General features: G+C 37.7%; 1 protein-coding gene across 1 annotated transcript in view; it reads left to right on the forward strand.

Moving 5' to 3' along the window:
• The window catches only part of ppp2r5a (protein phosphatase 2, regulatory subunit B', alpha isoform), a 70,068-nt gene that overhangs the window by 40,382 nt on the left and 7,128 nt on the right, over window positions 1-22,558 (forward strand). The window contains exons 3-10 of the mRNA XM_041805519.1: window positions 7,978-8,079; window positions 8,180-8,272; window positions 15,525-15,655; window positions 18,444-18,503; window positions 19,659-19,767; window positions 20,157-20,210; window positions 20,395-20,445; window positions 20,535-20,654. Coding sequence (XP_041661453.1) covers window positions 7,978-8,079; window positions 8,180-8,272; window positions 15,525-15,655; window positions 18,444-18,503; window positions 19,659-19,767; window positions 20,157-20,210; window positions 20,395-20,445; window positions 20,535-20,654 — 720 coding nt within the window. The remainder of the gene's footprint in view (window positions 1-7,977; window positions 8,080-8,179; window positions 8,273-15,524; window positions 15,656-18,443; window positions 18,504-19,658; window positions 19,768-20,156; window positions 20,211-20,394; window positions 20,446-20,534; window positions 20,655-22,558) is intronic.

Below are 22,558 nucleotides of genomic sequence, written 5' to 3' on the forward strand. Positions count from 1 at the left end.
TTAAAATGATTGCACATTTTGCACTTTCAAACATCCCAGTCAAGCCAAATGTGACTGTAGACACATGGCAATAACATTGTTTTAATTTAAGGAAACTCTACCTCATGCCAGTTTTTAGTGTTGGAACCTTTCATGCTTCTATGCCAGCATGTCAACAGGTTTTTAAGGCTTTAGTGGTTTAAATGAACAACTCTAACTTGTGAAAAGGAACACTTTGTGTTATTTCCTAGAAATCTTATTCATCCAGGACAGAGAGATATAGTTACAGAAACTCAAGAGCCGAGTCGCTTCACTACAGACAGGAGTCTTAGTAAGGTTAGACTAATAGCTGCTGCACTTGCAGAAAGCTGACTTGATAACGGCTCTCTGTGATACTCCATGCTCGGCATCACATGATAATGAAAAGGTGAGTGTTCAAAGTACTGCCCATTATTCTGCAGGAGCAGCGACGGCTTTGATCACTGAGGTTGTTAGGAGTGAAAACGGCAAGCTTTCTCATCTTTGTAGAAAGGAGGTTTTTTGCTTCTTTTGCCAACTTTATAATTAATGCTATAAGTATATTGCGGTAAATCACTTCTCTCAGGCAGCTTTTTTGATTGAATTCCTGCATTTCAGGGCCTGATATGACTGAAAAGCCAGCAAGGCTACTTTAGGAGAACATCTTCCAGCTATAATTCCTCTTTTATTTGCTTTGATTTCCACCTTTTCAGCTCTTATGCTAACACTGCAATCTGTGCTTGCACTTTTTCTCCTTTTCAGCCCTTTTTATGTCTCTCTCTCTCTCGCTCTCTCTCTCTCTCTCTCTCAGCTCTTGAGTGTTGCTAGGTGTTGGTTGCTAATACTGTCACCCTCAATTTGACCCCATACAGAGCTGCAGGCTCCTCTGTCATCAGCAAGTGTGCATTAGTTTCTATAACAGCTACTTAGAATTTTCAGTTTAAACACATCTCTCTATCTATGAAAATGTCTCGTACACTGGCAATATCTGCTAGCCTCTCAGGCCTTTGTTTGTTTTGTTAGTGAGGTTCTTTTGTAAGTATTCTGAAGTGTCTATGAAGTGATTATTAAAACGTGCAGGATGCTGCTGTGGTACATTATGCATCCCATTTAGTTGTATGGATTGTGCTGCATCTGCAGTTCAAATAGAGGACAGCTCAAAAATATTTTTCTGTCTTTTCTTAGCCACATTTTGCTTGACTTGTTATCAAAAACCTGTCTGTTCATGTTAGGTTTTTTGTTGTTGTTGTTGTTGTTTTTTTTTACCGGAGAGCTTGTGAAATATTTACTTCAGATTGCAGCTGACATGCTGTGACTTTTAAGTGCATTATAGCCTTCATCAGGGTAAAATGGGGGAGAAAAGCTGTTCCGCTCTGTACAAAATATGGCAATGGAAATGCAAATAATTGCAAACCACACTGAGCTGAACTGAACCAGACTGCTTGGATGAAATGTAACCTAAGTAATTCTGTGTAGGCTGGCTGCTGAAGCAGATCTGTCATGTTAAATATGATCCAAGTTAAACAATTAACCCTGCCATTATTACCAGGCCATACTCTGTCATTCTGCTCTGTGTATGGCATCACTGTCTTTAGTCACACCATTTGTCTCAGCTTTGTTAACGTTTAGCCTCCGAGCATTTCTCTGTAAAAACGGGTGTCACAACTGAGGCTCACTGCAACTGCCTGGTAACCCACTCTTTGTGTCATGTGACTGTGGCTCAGCCAGTAATGTGCCTCACATCAGGAAATGCAGATTAAAAACACACCACAGAGAGCGGATAAAAGCACTCTAATGAGTTCATCTGCTTTATTATCTGCATCTACATTTATCTGCACACTCTGTGGTCTTAAAGTTTTGTCTGTGTCACCAGAGGAATGCATGCACTCACTTTTTTAAACAAATATTAAACATCTATGATTATATATTACAAATAAATTTGTTTGATGGTCTACAACAGACTTTCCCAAACTTGAGTATGCTGCAGTCCCTTTTGAAAACTGGAAAATCTTCTGGGAGTTAAATCCTTTAACTCCAAATGTTATTCAAAAACAGAGGATTTTAATGTGAACTTTTAGCTTTCAGAAACAGTAATGATGCTAGGAATCTGTTTGCTAAGTAAAATAAATGAGCCACCACAATTTATTATAACCAGGCATCTGCAAAGTCACCAATATTTTTGTTCCTTATATACTTTATACTTTATTACACCACAAACTCTTCCCTTATAATATTGTCTGTAAAAGCAGTGATAAATTCTTCTAATCAAAGAGTTAGCAGCATTACAAAATGTATAATGGAGTGTCACCTGTTAATCCAATACCACTTTAAATGTGACACCCGTTCTCTACATCAGACAAAATAAATGGCAAAAAAAAGTCATGCAAGTTAAACCTTCTGGTTGTGAACATGTATTTTGTAGGAAATGTAAAGTGATTTCAGATTTGAAATTATTCTTACGGTTTTTATTCATTATAATGGCCTCTCGCAGCCCACCTGCTGTATCTCCCACTTGACAGCCACAGCCCATACTTTGCGAAGCACTGCAGAATATAAAGTATTTGTGTAACGTTTGAATTGTAATAAATCCTTTAAATAAAATCTTACTATTAACTTATTATAAGGGTGCCCAATATGTACTCTCTGATGTCAGGATCAGCAGAGAGCTTAGAAAGTTAATGATTGTGTTGGCAGATGTGAACATTTCCACCAATATGTACATTCAGTATATCTGCTGTAAATATTGGCAGTTTAAACTAATACGTTCATAGGACCTTAAGAATGTCAGCTGAAGTTATTTTTTTTGTTCATTCTCATCCCTTGAATTTGAAAGTGTGCCCCATGGGCTAAAGTTTATTTGTTTGGTCATTTTCAACTTTAAATTAAGTTAAAGGCCGGAACTTTAGTTATATACTGTTATCGATATCAGCTAAACAGAATTTGTAAATACTGGCATATCGGATATTGGCAATAATATAATATTATGCATCCCTAACTAACTCAGGGTGAGCAACAGGATGACACTGTACCTGGGGCTGGAGGTGGCAGGAACACCTGATTATTTTTAGGTTATGAATATAACCTTTGTTCTTTTATTTTTCTCTTCAATTCTGTTACCCACACACCAGCACACACTTGCACTTCTCTTCTCTTAATAAAAACAATGTATTGACAAAATTCATCAGCAGTATGTTTTAAAAAGAGGCTCAGATAACATTACAATAATTTATGCAATGAAATGTTCTATTCACTATTCCATTATCACAACAGATGATCTGCATGGGTGGAGGCATATTGACAATGTGACACACCAGTGTGAATGTCCTCTCTCTTTTACACACTCTCTTTTGTGGATGGGATAACGTAAAGCCTGATTTATGCTTCTGCACTGAATCTACACCGACGTATACTCCATTGGCCTGCATAGCCCGAAACCCTGTGCAGAGTTCTACTCATGTAGCCAACATGCATCTCTTAAAAAAATGTAACTACTCCTCAAAAGATACAGACAGTAACCTGTGATAACTTCGCTTGGTAGCTCGGGGTGACTGCCAGTCTCTGAGTTGTCTATCGTGGCATATTGTGTGTACTCTGTTGCTGCTCCATTAAGGGAAACATCATGATCAAAATTATTGCTCATTAATTTGACGGCATCTGCATCACATGCATTTATTGCATCTAGGCACTTTTAATACTTTGAAAAAAGAGCAATAAAGGAAAATAAATGAGTGGATAAACCATGATACGTAAAATAATGCCATAAAATAACAATGAAGAAACAGAACTATTATTACGGCCAAAAGATAAGAACAAACACTGAATATAGTTCTCTCAGGTCAGATTCAATACAGAACAATAAAGTAGGCTTGAGGTTAAAAAAAGATAAAGAAGGATATGGAAAAGTGGCTGGGGAATATACTTTGACAGCGGTTCATATACCTTGGTGGCTCTTTTCAGTATCGTCTATATGGCAACTTTTCTTACATTTTAATTAAAGACGGAGTAATCAATGAAATTCATTCAGAAAAAATCCACAGAAGGTTTTAATTGAAGTTGCTTTCAGGCAAAAATATCCAAAACAAATCTCAATATTTATTCATTTTCATCATCTTCTACCAGAGCAAATCAAAAACGATCCATTTGACAATGTTGCATTTCCTGTGAAAAATATTAGGGGTATTTATCATCATTTTCTGACTGTACAGAGAATATTTAAAGACAGATTATTATCTGTTTTTACAAAACTAACTGCTTGATAACACCTCAGCTACATTGGCTGCTGTATTTACAATGCAGTGCTGAGTTCCAGCCACAGAGGTCAGTGAAATAAGTAAAGCTGAATGTTATAAATCAGTTTTTTTTTTTTTTTTTTTTTTTTCTTTCTGAGCGTAGGTGTAAATGCTCACATGTGCATCTTTATTGCAGAGGTGTTAGAAGTGCTGTTTGATTTGTACAGCTAGGGAATTACTGCGTATAATTCATGCAGGGAGTCATCGGCTTCTGTCAGTGTTTGGCTGAAAGAATTGATGAGATTCTATCCGTCACTGAGTTTGAACACTGAACAATTTGTTGCTTCCAGATGGTGTTTTTCAGCAGCTCAGAAACAGCTGCACTACACTGGCAGACTTCTCTAAAATAACAGGAAGGACACAAGCAAGCAGGCAAATAAGAGCTGAGAACAACAGTGTGGAGCTGAAGGGCATCTGTGAATGCACAGCTCATTCAACCTTGAAGGGGATGGAGCCACAGCAGCACAAGACCACGCTGGGTACCATTCCTTTCAGCTTAGAACAAGATCAGGCTGCTGTGGTCATGTGAAAAGCAAAACCAGATTGTCTGAATGCCTCAGCACTTATGAATTGTTACTGAGCTTTCCCAGCAGTGTTAATGTGTAATGTTGTAAAGCCCTCATCATCTCTGGAAGTTCTTGGCCAGTATTAAACAGTTGGTTTGTGTTGAGAAAATCTGTTACAAAAAAAACCCATATAAAGCCAAGAACTTGCATGACTTTTGTAAAAATAGAGTTTTTGAACAACTTTGGCTCCTTTAAAAGCACAGCAGGAGCTGTGGAAATTCTTGACAGATATGCCCAATAAAGTTTTTCTAATTGAGAAAGCATAATATCTGCTTAGCAGAACAAGATAATCCTTTCCATGATATGAAGTGGCTGAGCACAGTTGTTCAGCTGATGATTGTGGAATAGTTTTTGCTACCATAGTCATGTAAAATCAAAGATATTTAACCAAAAATACAGATTCCCAAGACATTCATTCAACATGGTTTTAACACTGACCAGCAGAAGCTATGATAACAACTTTGCTTTGGAAAATATAAAGAACAAGTTTGAGAGACAAACAATAATCACACAACAATATGAGGTGCAAGAAACTGACTCTAAAAAAAACAAACAAAACAACAACAAAAAAAAAGAAAATTTGTTTCTGCAACTCATTTTTTTGTCCTTTGTTTTTATGCAGTTTTAGTCAAAAATTAAAAAAAAAAATGATAAATACGTTTGTAGAGAGAGTAAAGAAGACACATTTCCAACCTCATTGCTTGGAAATGGGATGCTGGTGGCCTGTTTGTTGAGTCTGTGTGACCCATGTGTAGAGGCTGTTATCCTTGGGTTGGGCTGCCCAGGTTCAGATCCAATCCTGGAGATCCTTTCCACATGTCTGGAACATTCCCTCAACATCTCATGCACCGCACTGTCCTGAATTAAATCTTATCTTATGGACAGTCAACAGTTCATTCAACATCATTAACTGCTTCTCTTCCATAACTCCCCTGTCTCAAGGCAATCTCCAGGGTTCAGTGCTTGATTCCCTCTGAAGGGCCCTATAAAATCCATTTTATTTTTTTGCCAAATTCCTTTTTTTCCGTTTTAATTTTTTGGAATTCCATTTTTTAACATTTCCACTAATTTTACCATTAAAAAGAGTGTCTTGTTTATGTAAATGAATTAAATGTTCATTAATTAAATAGAAATAACCTTAAATTTATTGAAAAAGGGCCACAGTTGGCCTAGGAGCCGTTGTTTGGATAACTCTGATACGAAATAAATACAACCAATGTAACAGTCAGGTATTTCCAACATTTTAAGACACATCCACGTATATAATCATACCCTACCTAATGTTTAAAATGTAAATTAAGAAATCCTTCTGTCTTCTCAAACACAGAGTGATGGTAAGTTAATAAGAAGGATCCTGCCTTTTTTGACGTTGTCAGGCCCAAAGTTGGCACAGTTATCTCATAGGCTGTACCCTGCTTTAAATGACAGTTTGCTGTTACAGTGAGCATGATGGTCAAGCTTCTATTAGGTTGATTTATAAAACTGAGCATATAACATTAATTCAGGCAGGCCACAGAGTTCAGTGCTGCCATATAATCATGATCAGCTGATCTTGCAAGCCTGCATCAGCTGAGCACACTATTGGCTAATTGCACTCATGCTGCCATATCTAAACTGTCCTAGCCTGGCTACACTTTGCTGTTCCCTCTGCAAGCTGCTTTTTATAACCCTCCTCCACCTCAGCTCCTCTTTTATGCTATATCTGACTTAATCAATGTCAGTCTGTTGTCATTGCTGCCTGCTCTGCTCTGAACATGTGCTGTTCCTGCTTGATGGTTTGCACATAGGCTTGTGGAAGGGCAGGGGGATCCCACAACAGCCACACTGCCAAACATAAATAACAGCAATAAGTGCTAATTGATAACTGCTTATATAGAGAAAAATGTATAACTGCATATCATTTGTGTTTCTTGACAAAGTGGTCCTGACTGTCATGAGTGTTTGTGTTTTGTTTATCATGTCCAAGTGCTGCTTTTCCACTTGCTGGTTCAGAAATCACTACCCCTAAAAAAGTGACTTTTTCAGCATGCCCCATTTTGGGCCAGTGTCAGGTTTAAAATTCACTTCCTCTCCGATTAGTGTCATTTGGATTTTCCAGCTGCCAATAAATAATTTGATGTTGTCTTTATCACTTCAGCATGAGTGTTCACCCAGGCATGTAATGCCAGCTTTTCCAGCTCCCCACTGCTGTGTGTATGTCTCTCTCAAATTTACCCTTGCTAAAAATAACAGGGTGGGATAGAGGTGGCAGTGACCTGTCTGCATTGATTGTCTCCGGTAGAGAATTTTAATGGGGGGGATGCAGCAGATGCAGAATCTCTAATGGTTATATCCAGACCCTCTGTGGGCTGGCAGAATAGTTGAACATTCTCAGTTATCATAAACAGAAAAGATGCTTTACTCTCCAGTTAGAAGGCTGTCATTAAGTTTGTTTGTTATACAGTCATCTTTAACTGCTTAAATGTATGCCAAAATGCTCCTTTTCTGCCTAAAATTAATAAAAACCAGAAACCTTTTTCCATTTCTGTAATCAATCTGGTGTAAAAACCCTATATTGTAAAAAAATGAAAGTTCTGAATAGAATAGTTTTGACTTTGTAACGCAGCATAAAGTTACTATGCCAGTTTTATTTTATTTTTTTGTAAATTACGATGAGTACGTAAAAGTACTGTATGTTGACCCATGTATTATGATACATGTCATATCCTCAGATTCTTGCCAATATGAAGCCTTAGTATTAGGGAGTAATTCACATTACAAGCAGTTCAATGCAATATGATACATAATATGTTGTCTACAGAATTTTATTTTTTATTTTTTACTCTGAGAAATAACAAAATAGCAGATAAATATATAGTTACTTAGCAATTACATTTTTATTATGAAGCAAACAATAATATGTTTTAAAAACTAAAGAAAATGGCCATTACTAAAATACTGTGTTTCAGCTGTTTTTTATTCCATCAAAGGATCTTACCCATGATGCCTTTGCATGTATGATTGTTGAATATCCGTAAATAGTCATCTATTTCCAGCTGCATCTCCTCCCATGCTCTTTTGGGATGTAAACATGTTTTTATTCTGTTTCTCCTTCTATTAATAAAAACTCTTTCTTCCTCCTTCAGATCAGCACCAACATATTCCGCACTCTTCCACCAAGTGATAACCCCGACTTTGACCCGGAGGAGGATGAACCCACCCTAGAGGCTTCCTGGCCTCACATTCAAGTAAGACCCTGACCGTGTCTATCCTTCAGGAAATTTCAGTTTGTGTTGGAGATGTTAAATCTTACATACATCATTTTGTATGATTTCCTTTATCTTTCAGCTGGTGTATGAGTTTCTCCTGCGCTTTCTAGAGAACCCAGACTTCCAGCCCAGCATTGCAAAACGACACATCGATCAGAAGTTTGTTCTGCAGGTAGGAGTCCGTACCATTCAGCGTAACTCATTTCAAACTACGGCATAAAAGTGGCATAAGGTTAAATACAAAGCACCATTAGTGCATCAATAAGTTGTGTCTTACAAACAGGCCAGCCCACAGGGTTGACTGGGCCCCAGAAAAACCCAGACAATGGGCGCTCCCCAGTTGTGATTCGTTGAAGATATCAATGCTTGTGTGTTGAATCAGGACCCTTTGTAGCTAGCTTTAAAGTGTGTCAGTATATTATTGGGTTCTGATGTTGGAATTATTTATTCATGCTACTTTTTAGTCCCTTTTCGCTGGATTCTTTGCCCATTTTTGCTACTTCTTTTTGCCACTATTAACTCATTTTTAACCTTACAAAGCAGATGGAAATGCATGTTTCCTTGTTTCTCACTGGCGAATCCATCTTGCAAAGCTCCCGTCTGAACCGTTTGGGCCCGGTTAAAAAGTGACAGGACCAATCAGCGACGAGGGGCAGTATTTTCAGGCATGGCGGAGTTGTGACGTAAGCAAGCAGCAACAAGAGGCCAGTGCAATTATGGCGGAAGAGTCACAGTTCGTCAAACGTTTCACATTGTGCTGTTCCCACCATTTTTTGAGAAATGAAGCCACACTTTTGACTGCTTCAGCCCATTCTAGTGACTATACATCATGTTTACCTCATCTTACTTCCTTGACTTCTCTGTTCTTGTTCACTTCACTAACTGAGATGAGTTTTTCAAGGCACTTGGATATATGGCATTGTTAGGGACTGTTAAGATTAAATGTAAATTATGTTGATGGATGGAGCCAAGTGGAACCGGTTCTCACCTGGAACTGGTTCTCAATTTCCATCCCTAGTTAAGCAGTAAGAGTAAAACATTAATGCTTGGTTGCTGGACTGCATCTGTCCTAGATCAGTACCCTCCTACTGTGGGAGCTCTCTACTTCTTGCGTGGAGCTGCAGAGCAAAGCAGCAGCTAAAAGGGAGACCACAGAGCCAGGAATGTTGGCTAGGCCACATCTAAGGGTGCCTGCATGACTTTCCATGATGTGAGCATGCTTTGGGGAAGCCTTAAATAGTCGCCTGTTGTTTACTCTTCAGGTTGTGAGAAGAAGACTATGGTCAGAGAAAATGGAGGTCAGGGTGGCAGTAGAGAAGAGAAAGAAAGCCCATAGTTTGGTTAACTTGGGTTATCATAATACACACAGCAAAGAAAAAGGTCTCTCAAATATCCCTCTGAGATTTTCACAAAGATATCCACAGAGAAGCCAAAGCACAAGGGCAGTATGGAGACGGCAGAGCATAGTGGGTAAATTTTTTTGTTTTTGTTTTTTTTGTCTCAAAGAGGTGCTTCTAAAGCATCTTGGCAAATCCATAAAGATGAGAATACCAGGGCACCAGACTTCCCAACCTTGAACCCCTAACAACATACAAACATGAGTAAGACGTAGTCTGTGATAAAGATGTGGACACATTTTTGCAGTTGCAATCTTGGTTGTTATAGTGACCATATTTTGTTAAAATAGGGAAATACACTTTTGTGCCACTTTTTCCAGGCAATTGGTTGTGGTTTAATGGATTGTGGATCTCAGGGTAATGACATCCTCAACTATACATGACTGAGTTGTTTTTTAAATTGAATTAAACTGAAACTTGCAGCTGAGTATGAGACATGGATGCAAAATATTATTGGGATTATATTGGCAGATATTAATATTTCTGACGATATTTACAGCTAATATTTTGGCTCTAAAAATCTGCCTGTATCAGCTGTAAATATTTGCTATAAGAACAAATAAGAGAGTGGAGTTTGGGCCTGACCAACAGACCTACATCAGTTGATTTTGTTTCCTTATTCATCATCATTCTTTAGCTCTTAAGTGTGTTTTAAGGACTGAGGATCCTAATTTGTTCATTCAGAGTGTGTTAAGGACTGAAGTTGAAGGTCTGAACTTGTTTAAATACTGGTATCAATGCCAACATATTGGGAAAAATTAATTTATAAGTTTTGGATTATTGGATATCAGCAAAAATCTAATATCTTGCATGCCTTTGGTTTTTTATGCCTTAATGTAGAGAGGAGGACAGTGGATAGAATTAGAAACAGGGATGAGAGAATGGGGGAGAGACATGAGGAAAAGGAGCCACAGGCTGGACTTAAGCCAGGGCTGCCCATGTACATGGGGCGCAACCTAACCACCAGGACATCTGCTCCCCAAGACGCACCACTTTTTAATATCTTTTTCCCTTTCCGGTCAAAGTCCTGCATTTAAATAAAATGTGCAGTAAATAAACCTTGTAGGGTGCTGTTTTGATTTAAAAGACTTGTTTAGCTAAGAGCTCAATAACTATACCTGTGGATGTGTGGATTGAAATCTCAGAAAGGCTACGCAGTTTCTTTTTTTTCTTGTACTTTTGTTTTTATTTGAAAAGTCAGTTTCACAAAGTGTACATTATCCTGGAATTTTCCACTCCAGTACCTTTCTCTTGTTTTTGTGAGTCTATGTACTGGAAGTCACAGTTTTAAGACACTTGGCAAAGGTGGATCCTCTCACTTTAGCTTCAGTCCATCAGTTCTCTGTTAATACTGTCAGTTTAGATATACACACTAGGTAAATCTGTCAAACCCCCCCCCCCCCACACACACACACGACATGTTCCAGTACATGCTTCCATTTCTGCTGTTAACCTTTTAAATCTAAGCCATTCTTGCTTATTCTAATCCCCCCAAAATAAAATTTTAACTGTTTAGTCAAGAACTATGGGAGCTTACAGCAATGGTATTACCCATTCAAGGGGGAGAGGGAGTGTGAATACTCTGGTGGAGTTATATAAATCTGCACATATTGGTGAAATAAATTAAATCCACCAATTCCAAATTTGGTTGAATTTTTGTTTTTGAAACCTCAAAGAATAAGTCAACTTCTCTTTTTATATGCAGTGCTTTACAAATTTATTAGACCCCCCAAACCCTAACCAAAGTAAGGTTTATGCCACAGCTGCCCTAAATTACCGGCATTGGTAATTACCAAAATCATTTCTTATGTTTCTGCAATGGTTAATACATTAATATTTAGAAGCTCTTTAACCAAAATGATCTTTTTAATGCTAAAATTTAATTATTATTGTTATCCATGAATTTTCAAATTTACTGATTTACAAAAAAAAAAAACGGAAAAAAATAGTAAAGCACATTATGATTTCTTTATTAATATGTCAAATTATAGTTATTTACTTGCATTCCTGAACAGAAAAAAAATGAGTTTTAGTGGTTGAATGTTATGCTTGGTTCATTTCTGACTTCTCAGAGAAGCCCAGTGAGCTGGCTCAAATTTGGATGAATTCAGTTTGAAATTCCTCATTTCTGTTCAAAATGGTAAAACGTGGAGAGCTCACTGAAAATGAAAGAGTTCGCATTAAAGCACTTCATGATGCTTGATGGTCTTTGAGAGAAATATGACAGGTGGTCTAACAAATTTTGTTAAGCACTGTATCTCCGAAAATTATTCAGTTCCAGACTTCTAATGTGAGTCATGCTGTATTTAACCATTTTCTTGTTATTCATTTTTACTAGCTACCATAAGAGCCTGCAGCAGTTTTGTATCACTCCTCTTCTTCAGACATAAAACGTAACCCAAATAAGACTCAGAGGCGTTTAAGATTTTAATACCGTATTTAATATCGAAGGAATGCTTTACAAATACAAACTCAGTTTGGGACATTCTCTGAATATATGGAGGTGATTTGCCTCAGTTGAGCAACACTTCCTCCAACATTTCCTACTTTTATTTCTATATTTCTCTTGGTATGGTGTCTTGAAATACTTAATATTTTTCAAGCAGTGTTCCCTCCAATCCCTCAAGTTTGTTGATGGCCATTGAAAACAGCTTCAATGTTTCAATGAAACTGCATGCTGTTGACTTTGCTGAACAACACCACGAAAATCTTGCATGAAGACAGTTTAAACAATTTCCCTCTGGGAGACCCCCCAAAAAGACTGTGTCTTATACATGTAACTTTTAATCCAGATTTATTAAGTGACTTGGTGAATTGCAGAAGACTTGAAACAAAAAACTACGAACTTATCAGGATAACGTTCCCTGGTGTAATAAGAAGGCGGAAACGTATTTATTTTCTCATAGACTTTTCAAGAACCTCACTTCTTTATTCAACCACTGGAGTTGCCCCCTGCTGTCCTTTATAAAGAATGCAGGGTTAAGGCACTTGCACATTGTTTTCACTTTTCATACTAGGAAGCTGTGTCATTTCCTCATGAAAATACACCAAAACTAAATCCACAGCCTCCCCTTTCCAGCGGAGTGTCTTTGTGGAGAAACACAGACATGCAGCACAGCAGCCTAGAATGGAAAAAAATAATCCCGTCTTTGATTTAATTAGCACTTTGTCAAGCAGTATACCTGAAAGAGTTAATCACGCTATCTGAACAATACTCGTCAGACAACTTCTGCAAGTAGTAATAACTATAATACATTAACATCAAGAGACGATATCTGACAGGGCCCTACTTAAATATTGTGATTGAATACAGAGCTCTGAATTTAACTGATGTGGATTTGCATCAACTGGTGCAGGAAACAGCTGCTGCAGTGAACAGCCTTCAACATGGGAAAACAACTTTATGTGGAGCTCAGAGCACAACATGTGGCCAGGCTGTGTTTGAGGCCTTTTATTTAAGGGAGCACTGGTTAAATGTTGTGGAGTGTGTCTGCAACTGAAACTTCTGTTTGAAATGGGTTCGTCTTTAAACAGTCATTTATTTAACTTTGTGGAAACATTTTGAACACACCAGATTAGTGGTATAGACTATTCAGCTTTAAAACACAGTAGGTGGAGTATTTTTGACAAGAGGAAGTTTCTGCTTTATCTACAGCTGCTTTTGCAGATTTTCCTAACCACCAGGAGCAGATAACTGCTTCAGAACAAACCTAGCAGTGCTTCCCGTGTACCAGTATGAAGTTAGAGGTCATGCCTTAATTATATTTGGTTAATTTATATATTTCAGTTAGATTTGTTACTGTTGTGGTGCTTGTCTTCCCTCACTCCCTGTCCTCAGATTAAATGTCTCTCCTTCTACTGTCCTGTCCAATAAAGGCAAAAAAAAAAAAATCCCCGCTTTAAAAAAAAAAAAAAACTAGTCACTAAAGAACAGCATTTGCCTTGGGTGCTGCAGGTCGTTCTGAAGGAAACTCTGTTCTATATTGGAACAAATCAATTACAGCCAGTCCTTGATGTGATTTATATTTGTTTCTCATCTTTATAATGTTGCCCTTTGCTACTATCATGTAAGTGAAAGTTCATTTAGAAACAGGCTTCATGCAGTTTAGATAAACCCGCGGCATTAACATGACATTATACAGTGACAGATGGAGCCTGAGGTTTCATACATGCTTGCATCAAAGTCAATGTTTTATATATTATGTTGTCTAAAAAAAGACTGACACAATGTAATGTGTAGTCTAGAAATAAGGTTTGAGGTAAAATCACGCTGTGGCTCCCTCTGTTATTCAGGGACGTTCTGTTACTGTTCCTGAAAAAATCCCAGTGGGACCTAATGTGATCGAATATTGACTTTACCTCAGGCGCACACTGAATTATTCTCTGGTTGCATTAGTTACATAATAAAAATTCATCCAGTGTCTGTATTCCATTACCAACTCTAATGAAATTCAGTGCAGTCATATCTCTTTTGTCCACTCAGTAAAGATGAAACTTTAATCCAGCATTTTTTTCAGCCTTTTAAAAAGTGTTTTCTTGTCCCCCTTTCCTGGGTCTTATAACAATATTTTCATTTTTCTGTTCTGATGATTTGACTCACTGTGTCAGTATTTGATGACTTCTCACAGTGGCGAGGCATGAATGAGGGTAACATGAACCAAAGATAAGTCACTACTTCAGAAGTTAAAAGCAAGATGAGAAGAGAAAGACTGCAGTAAAGTGGGACTGTGATATAAATGAGTTATCTGATGAAGTATGATACAAGCTGAAACTGGCTCTAAACTGCAGTAAGTTGATGATTTAAACCATGCAGTTTAACTGTAATGAGGCATTTTTTATTCTACAGTTAATCAGATATCATGGCGTATTATTATATATAGTTGTCTATCAGATGGTGTTGTATTGTAGCTTTATTATATCTTACCGTATCATGTGATTACATGTGATTAGATGTAGCTGTTATTGGGTGCATTAACTCAACATGTAGTAGGTGGATAAGATAATGATAATAAATAGAAGTTCTGTTGCTCTGATTTAGTTTATTGATGAGTGTTAAATTGTGTGATGTGACTGAGCAAAAGTCAAGTTTGTACATTAGTGCTGCTTGGTTACAGTACAGGGAGACATATTGAACCATTGAACTCTGCGTTTGATCAGAGAAGCAGAGAAACACTTGCCATAAAACGCTTGTGAGGAAACTCTTTAAAAATAGACGCTTGTCACTGATGTGTCGATGGCTCGCTGGTGGAAGAGCAGCAATGTGAATCTGAAAAGTTTCCTTTTGAAGTCACTGCCAGTGGCTCTGCTGCCCTCAGCAGGATTGTAATAATGACTCATCACCTGTTGCTGAAAATAGCTGTTACATGCCAGAGGTTTCAGGTCTAATTACAATGCAGAGAATCCAGGCACACATGCTGTATGTTTGTAATGTAATATGATGGTAGATGTGTTTTTAATGTTTGAAATAATTTTTTAACTTAAAAACAAATTTTAAAAAGGTATAGAATGCCACCAGATTTTTGAAACCTGACAGAAACTTTGCAAATATCTTAATTTTATTTTTCATCTCTTGTGTTGAATAATGTGTGGTAATGACCAATTACATATTCTACTCACACCATACATCATTCTTTTAACACCCCACAACCAACAACAACCAAGGCTGTTTTACTTTACTTGAATGTCAGTACCAACAGTCGTGATTATTTATTTAGGTAAAAGTCATTGTACAGAGTAGAGATGTCACCTAACGTGTAACAGTTCTGCATTCTAAACTTAGTTTTGTTAACGGTTTTGGCGTTTGAAAATGGCTCAACAATAATAACTTCCTATTATACTGGCTTTGGAATAAAGTATAAATAAGAATTTAAAAAAAGAATAAATGTATACATCTTATTCAGCCAAATAATCACAGAATAGTTAGCTGAACAGTACAGAGACATGACACTGATAATGTTGTATTGTCAAAGCTCTGAAAACCAGTATTAGCTGAGGTAACACTGTCTTGTTCCCTGTCAATCCTTGCAGCTGCTGGAGCTGTTTGACAGCGAGGACCCAAGGGAGAGGGACTTCCTGAAGACCATTCTGCATCGCATTTATGGAAAGTTCCTGGGGTTGAGAGCCTTTATCAGGAAGCAGATCAACAACATCTTTTTGAGGTGAATAAAACAATCATATGGCAGCCATGTTTAAAGTAGGAGCCATTTTCTTTGTCTTTACTTACTAATTTTAGGAAGTTGTTCACCTCCTTCCTGGCATGGTTTGATTTGAGTAGGGCAAAAATCTGAGCCCATGGCATTACTAGTCTTCATGAGGAATTACCCAGGGCCCTAAGGCTAAAACAATATAAAATCGCTGAGCAGTTCATCTCAGTATAGTCCGTTGTTAGCTGATATCATTGCCTTCATCAAAAGTAAACAGTCAGTTACATGCTGTGTTTTTGTTCATTGTGAGTTCAATTTCCCAAATCTATCAGCTTTGTTCGCCTATGGATTATTAAAAGTATCACAACAGAGATTTTTCTTTTTACTGGAAAACAGTAAACTTTATCTCCAAGGTCTGTGTATCTGCTCTAGCAAATGGCCAGGCAGCTGCACTCTAATCAGAAGCATTTTTTTAAAAATTATCTTTTCATGAGTGGTTGTGGCTTCAGTTCATTCAGCCGACATGTCCACACCATCCCAGAGCAGATTTTACAGCCTTATTTTTCAAGATTTAGAAGCTTAATTTTGTAAACTCTGAGATGTTTTTCATGACTGAAATCTGGCTTGGTGGTTCATAACACAGAGGCTTATCCTACAACAAACTTAAATAAAGATTTTTTTATCACTTAACAAGGACTTTAGACTCAACTTAACTCACTGTAGTTGCTGCTGTAGCATCTTCCTGCTCCCACAGTGATGAAATTAATTAAACAACTGTGCTTTTGAATGGTGCTTACGGACAGCTCAGTGGACAAAAGCAAAGTAATATCCATCTTGTAATATCAAATATTGATTTTTTTTTATTTCTTTCATTTGAATTATTTTAATTTTAATTTCATTTCTTTAATCTGTTGCAAGTTCCCTTTTTCTGTTTTTTTAATCAATGTCATGGCTCTTTGATCTATTTTAAGTTTTTTTTAAATTTTATTTCAAAATTAAAGCAAGTTTTATCCAAAGAGGAAGTAAACTTCCCGCAGCCTAAGACTCTAGAAAAGAAGAGTTTCTGGAGAAAATGTATTTTTTTTCATGATCAGCCTTAACTATCTTCACTGCACTGAGAAACTGGAACTCTAACCTCTAACCTCTAACCTTTAACCAGGAGAAAAAAACTTCACAGTCAAATTACAAAGGTACAGACTATAATGAGCAGCCATACAAATAAAAATGTCAAACACATGAATACAAGTTAAACAGCGTGTATTTGTCAAGGTAAGTTACAATCAAAATACATTATTCATATCTGCAGCCAGATGTGTCTGTCAAGTCATTTAACTTCCACTTAAACGTCCAAGGAGACCGGCTCACTAAGTTTTGAGTCTTTCTGTAGATGATTCCAGGCAGAGAGAGTAGCAAATGTGAATGTTTTTTCCCAGCTCACTTTTGACCATTGGGACGGACAGTAGAAGTTATTGGTTCCAGAGTTCTTTGGACTGGTGTAAGTCAGAAGGTAGGAAGGAAGAAGACCGAGAATAGCCCTGTTCGATAAGAATATGCTAGTGTTTTAGTCTACATGAAGACAAAGAAGACCAAGCCAACATGTACATACAACAACTGGACATACAACATTACTGGAATGACTGTGCTAGTTGAAACAGTAAAATCCTGAGTGTCCTGCTGCTTTCTGAAGAGTGAAACTGTGAGATCTGTGGATTCTAGCACCTGCTCCCCTTTATATCTTTCTACTGCTGTCATCAGCCAGATGAAATGAGAAACTGAAACTCACTACTGAGTCTAAAGACCTCAGCCTCTGATTTATGCTCACACAGGCTCAATATGAAGCACATCTATATTTGAGAATGTAGCACTGTAAGTTCTTGGTGAGCGAGTCGTGTAGGAGCTTTACTGTGTTCTCACTATAACCTTGTGTCACCCAGGGAACTGAATTCACGTTCCTGTACAAAAGCTATCCCTCAGAGATGGTTAAAGACTACCACACTGTCCACATTTTCTACCACAGGTTGCTTAACTGGTGAATTCCACAGTCCAGTTAAATGAACTAGTCAGCAGATAAACATCTACTACATCCCTGCTTGCTTCATTATTTACCAATGGGCCGGTGTCTGTCAACAGGGTAGATTTGATTATGGCTTCATAGCAGTTAAAATGACAGGCGTGAGAGTTTTGGCCATCAAAGCACAGTTTTCTGTACTTTTTCACATTAAATTAATGATTAAACCATGAATCCACAAACGGATACGCTGACCTCCTGATAAAGAGAATAGGAATCATGGTCAGGTGGAAGCATCACATATTGTAAACAGTGGTGTGTTGATTCTTCACAGCTTCTGTTGCTGTGTGACAAAAGGCTGTAGATGATTGAAACAGGGGGCACTCGATGTCATTTCCAACAGGCAAGGTGGCAAAACGGGTGCACCCACTTTGACCATCTGTCACTGAGAATAAAAATAGTGGCACAGTTGTCAGGCTGTGTCTGTGCATACCATGGCAGCACAGCTACAGGGAAGTGGGTTAGCAAACGGAGGAGGATGTATGGATCATAAAGTTACATAACAGCAGCTGAAAAAAAGTCTCTTCAACAATAGCATTCAACATGCAGACAGACTGACAGCTTTTTGTGCTTGAATACGAGAAATTTGTATCTTATTGAGCCATGTCAGTCTGCATTTGTAATTAGAGGATAAGAGGATACCAGCAAGTATGTTCACATCAGATGGATGATTATGAAACGATGATATGATAAGTATAGCTTTAACATTTTCTGGGTTCTTGTTTGCTGTTCCAGGTTTATCTATGAAACTGAGCACTTCAATGGAGTTGCTGAGTTGCTAGAAATCCTTGGGAGGTGAGTACAAACATTTAACCATGTCACATTGTAAACCTGTACTCTGACTTTCATGATGATCATCTGTAAACATTGTTTGTCTATAAGTGCTGCATGTGCTTAAAGTGAGTGGAAACATTCAGAGTAGCAAATTTCAAATTTGATTAAATGCAAATCAAATTCACACTAGATAACTAGTCTAATGTCAGCAGATGTTGAAACATACACATTCGCAGCTTTTATGTGTTAAAATCTACAAATGATGAATTAAACTCACGGTGCGGTTATCTCGGGGAAATATCCCTACCTGTTTGAGCCATTGGTTCCAGCACCGGCATTACCGAAGCTGGAGCTGAGGCAGTGCAGGTACAGGAGAGGATAGGGGCAGTGTCTGAATGGAAACATTGTGTTGGTTAGAGGCGGTAACATTCTACCTTTTATATAAAGTTTGTGACATAGAAAGCGACCGTCAGTAGGTTTCCTTGTCATTTAGTGGTGACTTTCAGAAATGTTTTACAAAGCAGATATCTGTTTGAGCTAATTACAAGTGATAAAATACAGATTTTTATCAGTTTGGTGTAAATGTGAGAAATCACACCAGCATTGATGTGTTTCATTAAAGTATGATCAGATACATCAGTTTACAGCTGAAAAAATGTTTAAGTGTTTATTATCCCTTTAAAATATCATTCATGACTTAAAATTCTGGTAGAGAATTCTTTCATTTCTGTTGTAAAACAGAAAAAAGCCTGATGTAGACCATGTGTTGTAGTTCAGCTAAAACATCAATGAGATATGATTTTCTTAAGATCCTTTTTGCTGTTTTTACTTGTATGTTTTTTGCTCTTTGAAATTCCTTAAATGTAGGCTGCTTTCAAAGATCAAATGAAAAAAACACAATCATCAGTACAACAAAACCCTGATCTTTTTTCTCTCATTGTGCTCCGCCAGACATCCAAGGTTGTAGACAGGATTGTGGAGAATTTTACCTGTGCGATGACGTGGATGACTTGTGCTCTCTTGCAGTCTGAAACTAAAAGGGCCCTCAGGCTTCTCCTACTCCTTCATTTTAGTGCTACCTTTGCAGTGAACTCTTTCCCTAAAAACTGAGTTTCAGTGTTATCCTTTTGTATGCATTAATTCATCTAATGTTTTTATGCCATTTTCTTTTTACAGTATCATCAACGGGTTTGCGTTGCCTCTGAAGGCCGAGCACAAGCAGTTCCTTATGAAAGTGCTCATACCATTACACACAGCAAAAACATTGTCCCTTTTCCATGCACAGGTAGGAAAAAAAAGTCTGTAATTTTAATGTTACCACTATAATATAATGTACTACATTTAAGTATTGTTATCAAAAACAGAAAAAGGTTGGATGTAGATCATAAGATGATTTGTGCAGCTTTTTAAAGTTGATATTTGATGGATCAAGCACTATTACAATGACATTTTTGTGTTATAGCACCTCCTGGTGGCTTGAAAGTGGTAGTGCATCAGAGTGATACTCCCTATGGACTAATGTATACTTGTTAAATAAAACAGATTTTATAAAGCAGGCTCCATGTGAAATGCAGAAGAGGTTTTATTTCAAACAAATGCTTAAATAAAGTGATGCTGATTTGTCTGATGCAGCTTTTTGGGAACATCATGTACATTTTTCTTTTTCTTTTGCAGCTGGCCTACTGTGTGGTCCAGTTCTTGGAGAAAGATCCTACGCTCACTGAGCCGGTACTTTTTTTATATCTGTCCTCCCACTCAAAGTACAAGGCCTCAAGCTCTAAATTAGTCTACACTGCAGAGAGATTTGTAGTGGGTGCTGCTATCACCCACTCAAACAGACAGCTTAAGATTTTTTCTATTTCTTTATTTGATGAGAAATTCTCACGAAATCCTCTGCTTTGTGCCCGTGCAGGTGATTCGTGGGCTGCTGAAGTTTTGGCCTAAAACCTGCAGTCAAAAGGAGGTATTGAGTACAGCTGTCAATATGTTTTATTTAAATTTTTGTTCTTTTCTTAAAGATGCTTAATGTTTCTGCACCTTTTGTCCTGTTAGGTTATGTTCCTGGGAGAAATTGAGGAGATTCTGGACGTCATTGAGCCAACGCAATTCAAAAAAATCCAGGAGCCGTTGTTCAAACAGATCTCTAGATGTGTGGCCAATCCACACTTTCAGGTATACAAGGCACACACAGAGAGCTTTGACACCTTAAAATGTGTCCTTTTCAGACATGAATGTTTGCTGGTTTCACCGAACCATGAAGGTAACTAGCCTTGCAAAGCAGATGGATACGCCCATTTCCTTGTTTCTCACTGGCGAATCCATCTTGCAAAGCTCCCATCTGAACTGTTTGGGCAGTACTTTCAGGCGCAGCACAGTCTGACGTTAACAAGCAGCAGCAAGAGCTGGTGCAGTTATGGAGGAAGAGATTAGCGTGGATGCTGCTAAAGCGCCAGTTATATCAGAACTTGACGACATTTCTTTATTAAAAGAAGAACAAATAACAACAGTGAGTTGTTTTCTTTTTAAAAAAATGACAAAAGTCAAGTACTTGCATGTCCATAGTCACCATGTTTCGCGATATTCCTCAGTAGCTGCGCACGCGCAGCTCGATAGCAGCAACGTCACATGTTTTGTTGCTCTGATTGGCCTGTAGAGATGTGACAGATAGAACGTTCGCCCAATCACCCTCCGAGTTTTTTTCAAAGCCTCTGGCTTTACTCAGACGTTTCCTATGGAAGCTTTCCCAGATAGATGTGTGAAACACATCCATCTGACGTGTCAGGTTAGAAGGTAACAGCTTTTAGGTACTTAAATGGGCATTTTCATGCACTAGACTCCAAGTCACTCAATAAGCACTCATGTAACTGTATAATGAAGGTACAATTGTGTCATCAGGTATGGGATTCTTCTGCATTTATGTGGAATCCTGGATTTTTTAACCTGAAAAATTAACCAATGAGACTGTTTGTGTGTTGAATGTTTCTCATGTATACCTGGTATATATATGACAACCTAAACATATTAGCCAACTGTTTTTTTTTTTTTTTTTTGTATATTTTTGTTTTTGTTCATGTACAACCACCCATTAAGATTGAAAAACTAGTGTAAACTGGACTCCCTTCTACGACTGAAGTTTGTGTTGTGAATAGCATCTGTGTGCTCTGCAGGAGTTTCAAGAGTGACAGATGTTTGCTGTTATGCGCCAATTTATATGCAACAGGAGGTAATGAGAGTAGTGCAGGATACCATGTTAAATATAAACCTTACAATGCTGTTGTTTGTATCGTTTTGTGCAGCTGGTTGCTGTATAAATTACCTTTTTTCATTGTAAGCTCCCTACATGCATGTTGTTGATGTGCATGATGTTTAAGTTTTATCATATGAACTGTTGATTTAAAGGGGAGGATGCAGACTGGCAGAAGCACCAAGATTTGAAATGTATCAGTTAACAGTGTGAGCAGAAAAGATGCAATTTGACATAAGGCTGAACAATACCTTGTTTTACAACCGTGATGACGATGCTGCCACCACTGTGCTGTTTAATAAAAAAAACCAAAGTGTTCTAGATTTTATGTCTAATTTACAGGAAAGTCTGTCTAATATCACTATCAGAGACTGTCAGAGAACTGAGCGCTATGCATGCAGTCTGTGTTTCCTAGCGGTGTAATGGTACGGAAAAATTTTGGTTTGGTAGGTACCTCGGTCATGACGTCACGGTTCAGTACGTTCTTGGTACGGTAATTAAACCAAATAAAGAACATAACCTTTTATAAAATAAAATTATTAAAGAATAAATACATTTTTGAATTACTGTTATTTTAATTGATGTATTTACATATTTATACCCATTCTTAAAACACACTAAAATTTCCCAGCTACCTTGAACACATCATCATACAACTGTAAGTTAGCTTGTTAAGTATGCTAACTAGCGTCTATCCTGCCGATTTCAACACTGACTTCAGCACTAGATTACTTTTTTAACCAGTGGGACCTACTACAAATTTTGGGAGAACTTTTCACAGCCCATCTTGGTGGATAAAGCGGTTAGTGCCTTATGAAACGTGAGGATAACT

Source organism: Cheilinus undulatus, linkage group 14 (assembly GCF_018320785.1).
Source record: "Cheilinus undulatus linkage group 14, ASM1832078v1, whole genome shotgun sequence".
Classification (NCBI taxonomy): domain Eukaryota; kingdom Metazoa; phylum Chordata; class Actinopteri; order Labriformes; family Labridae; genus Cheilinus; species Cheilinus undulatus.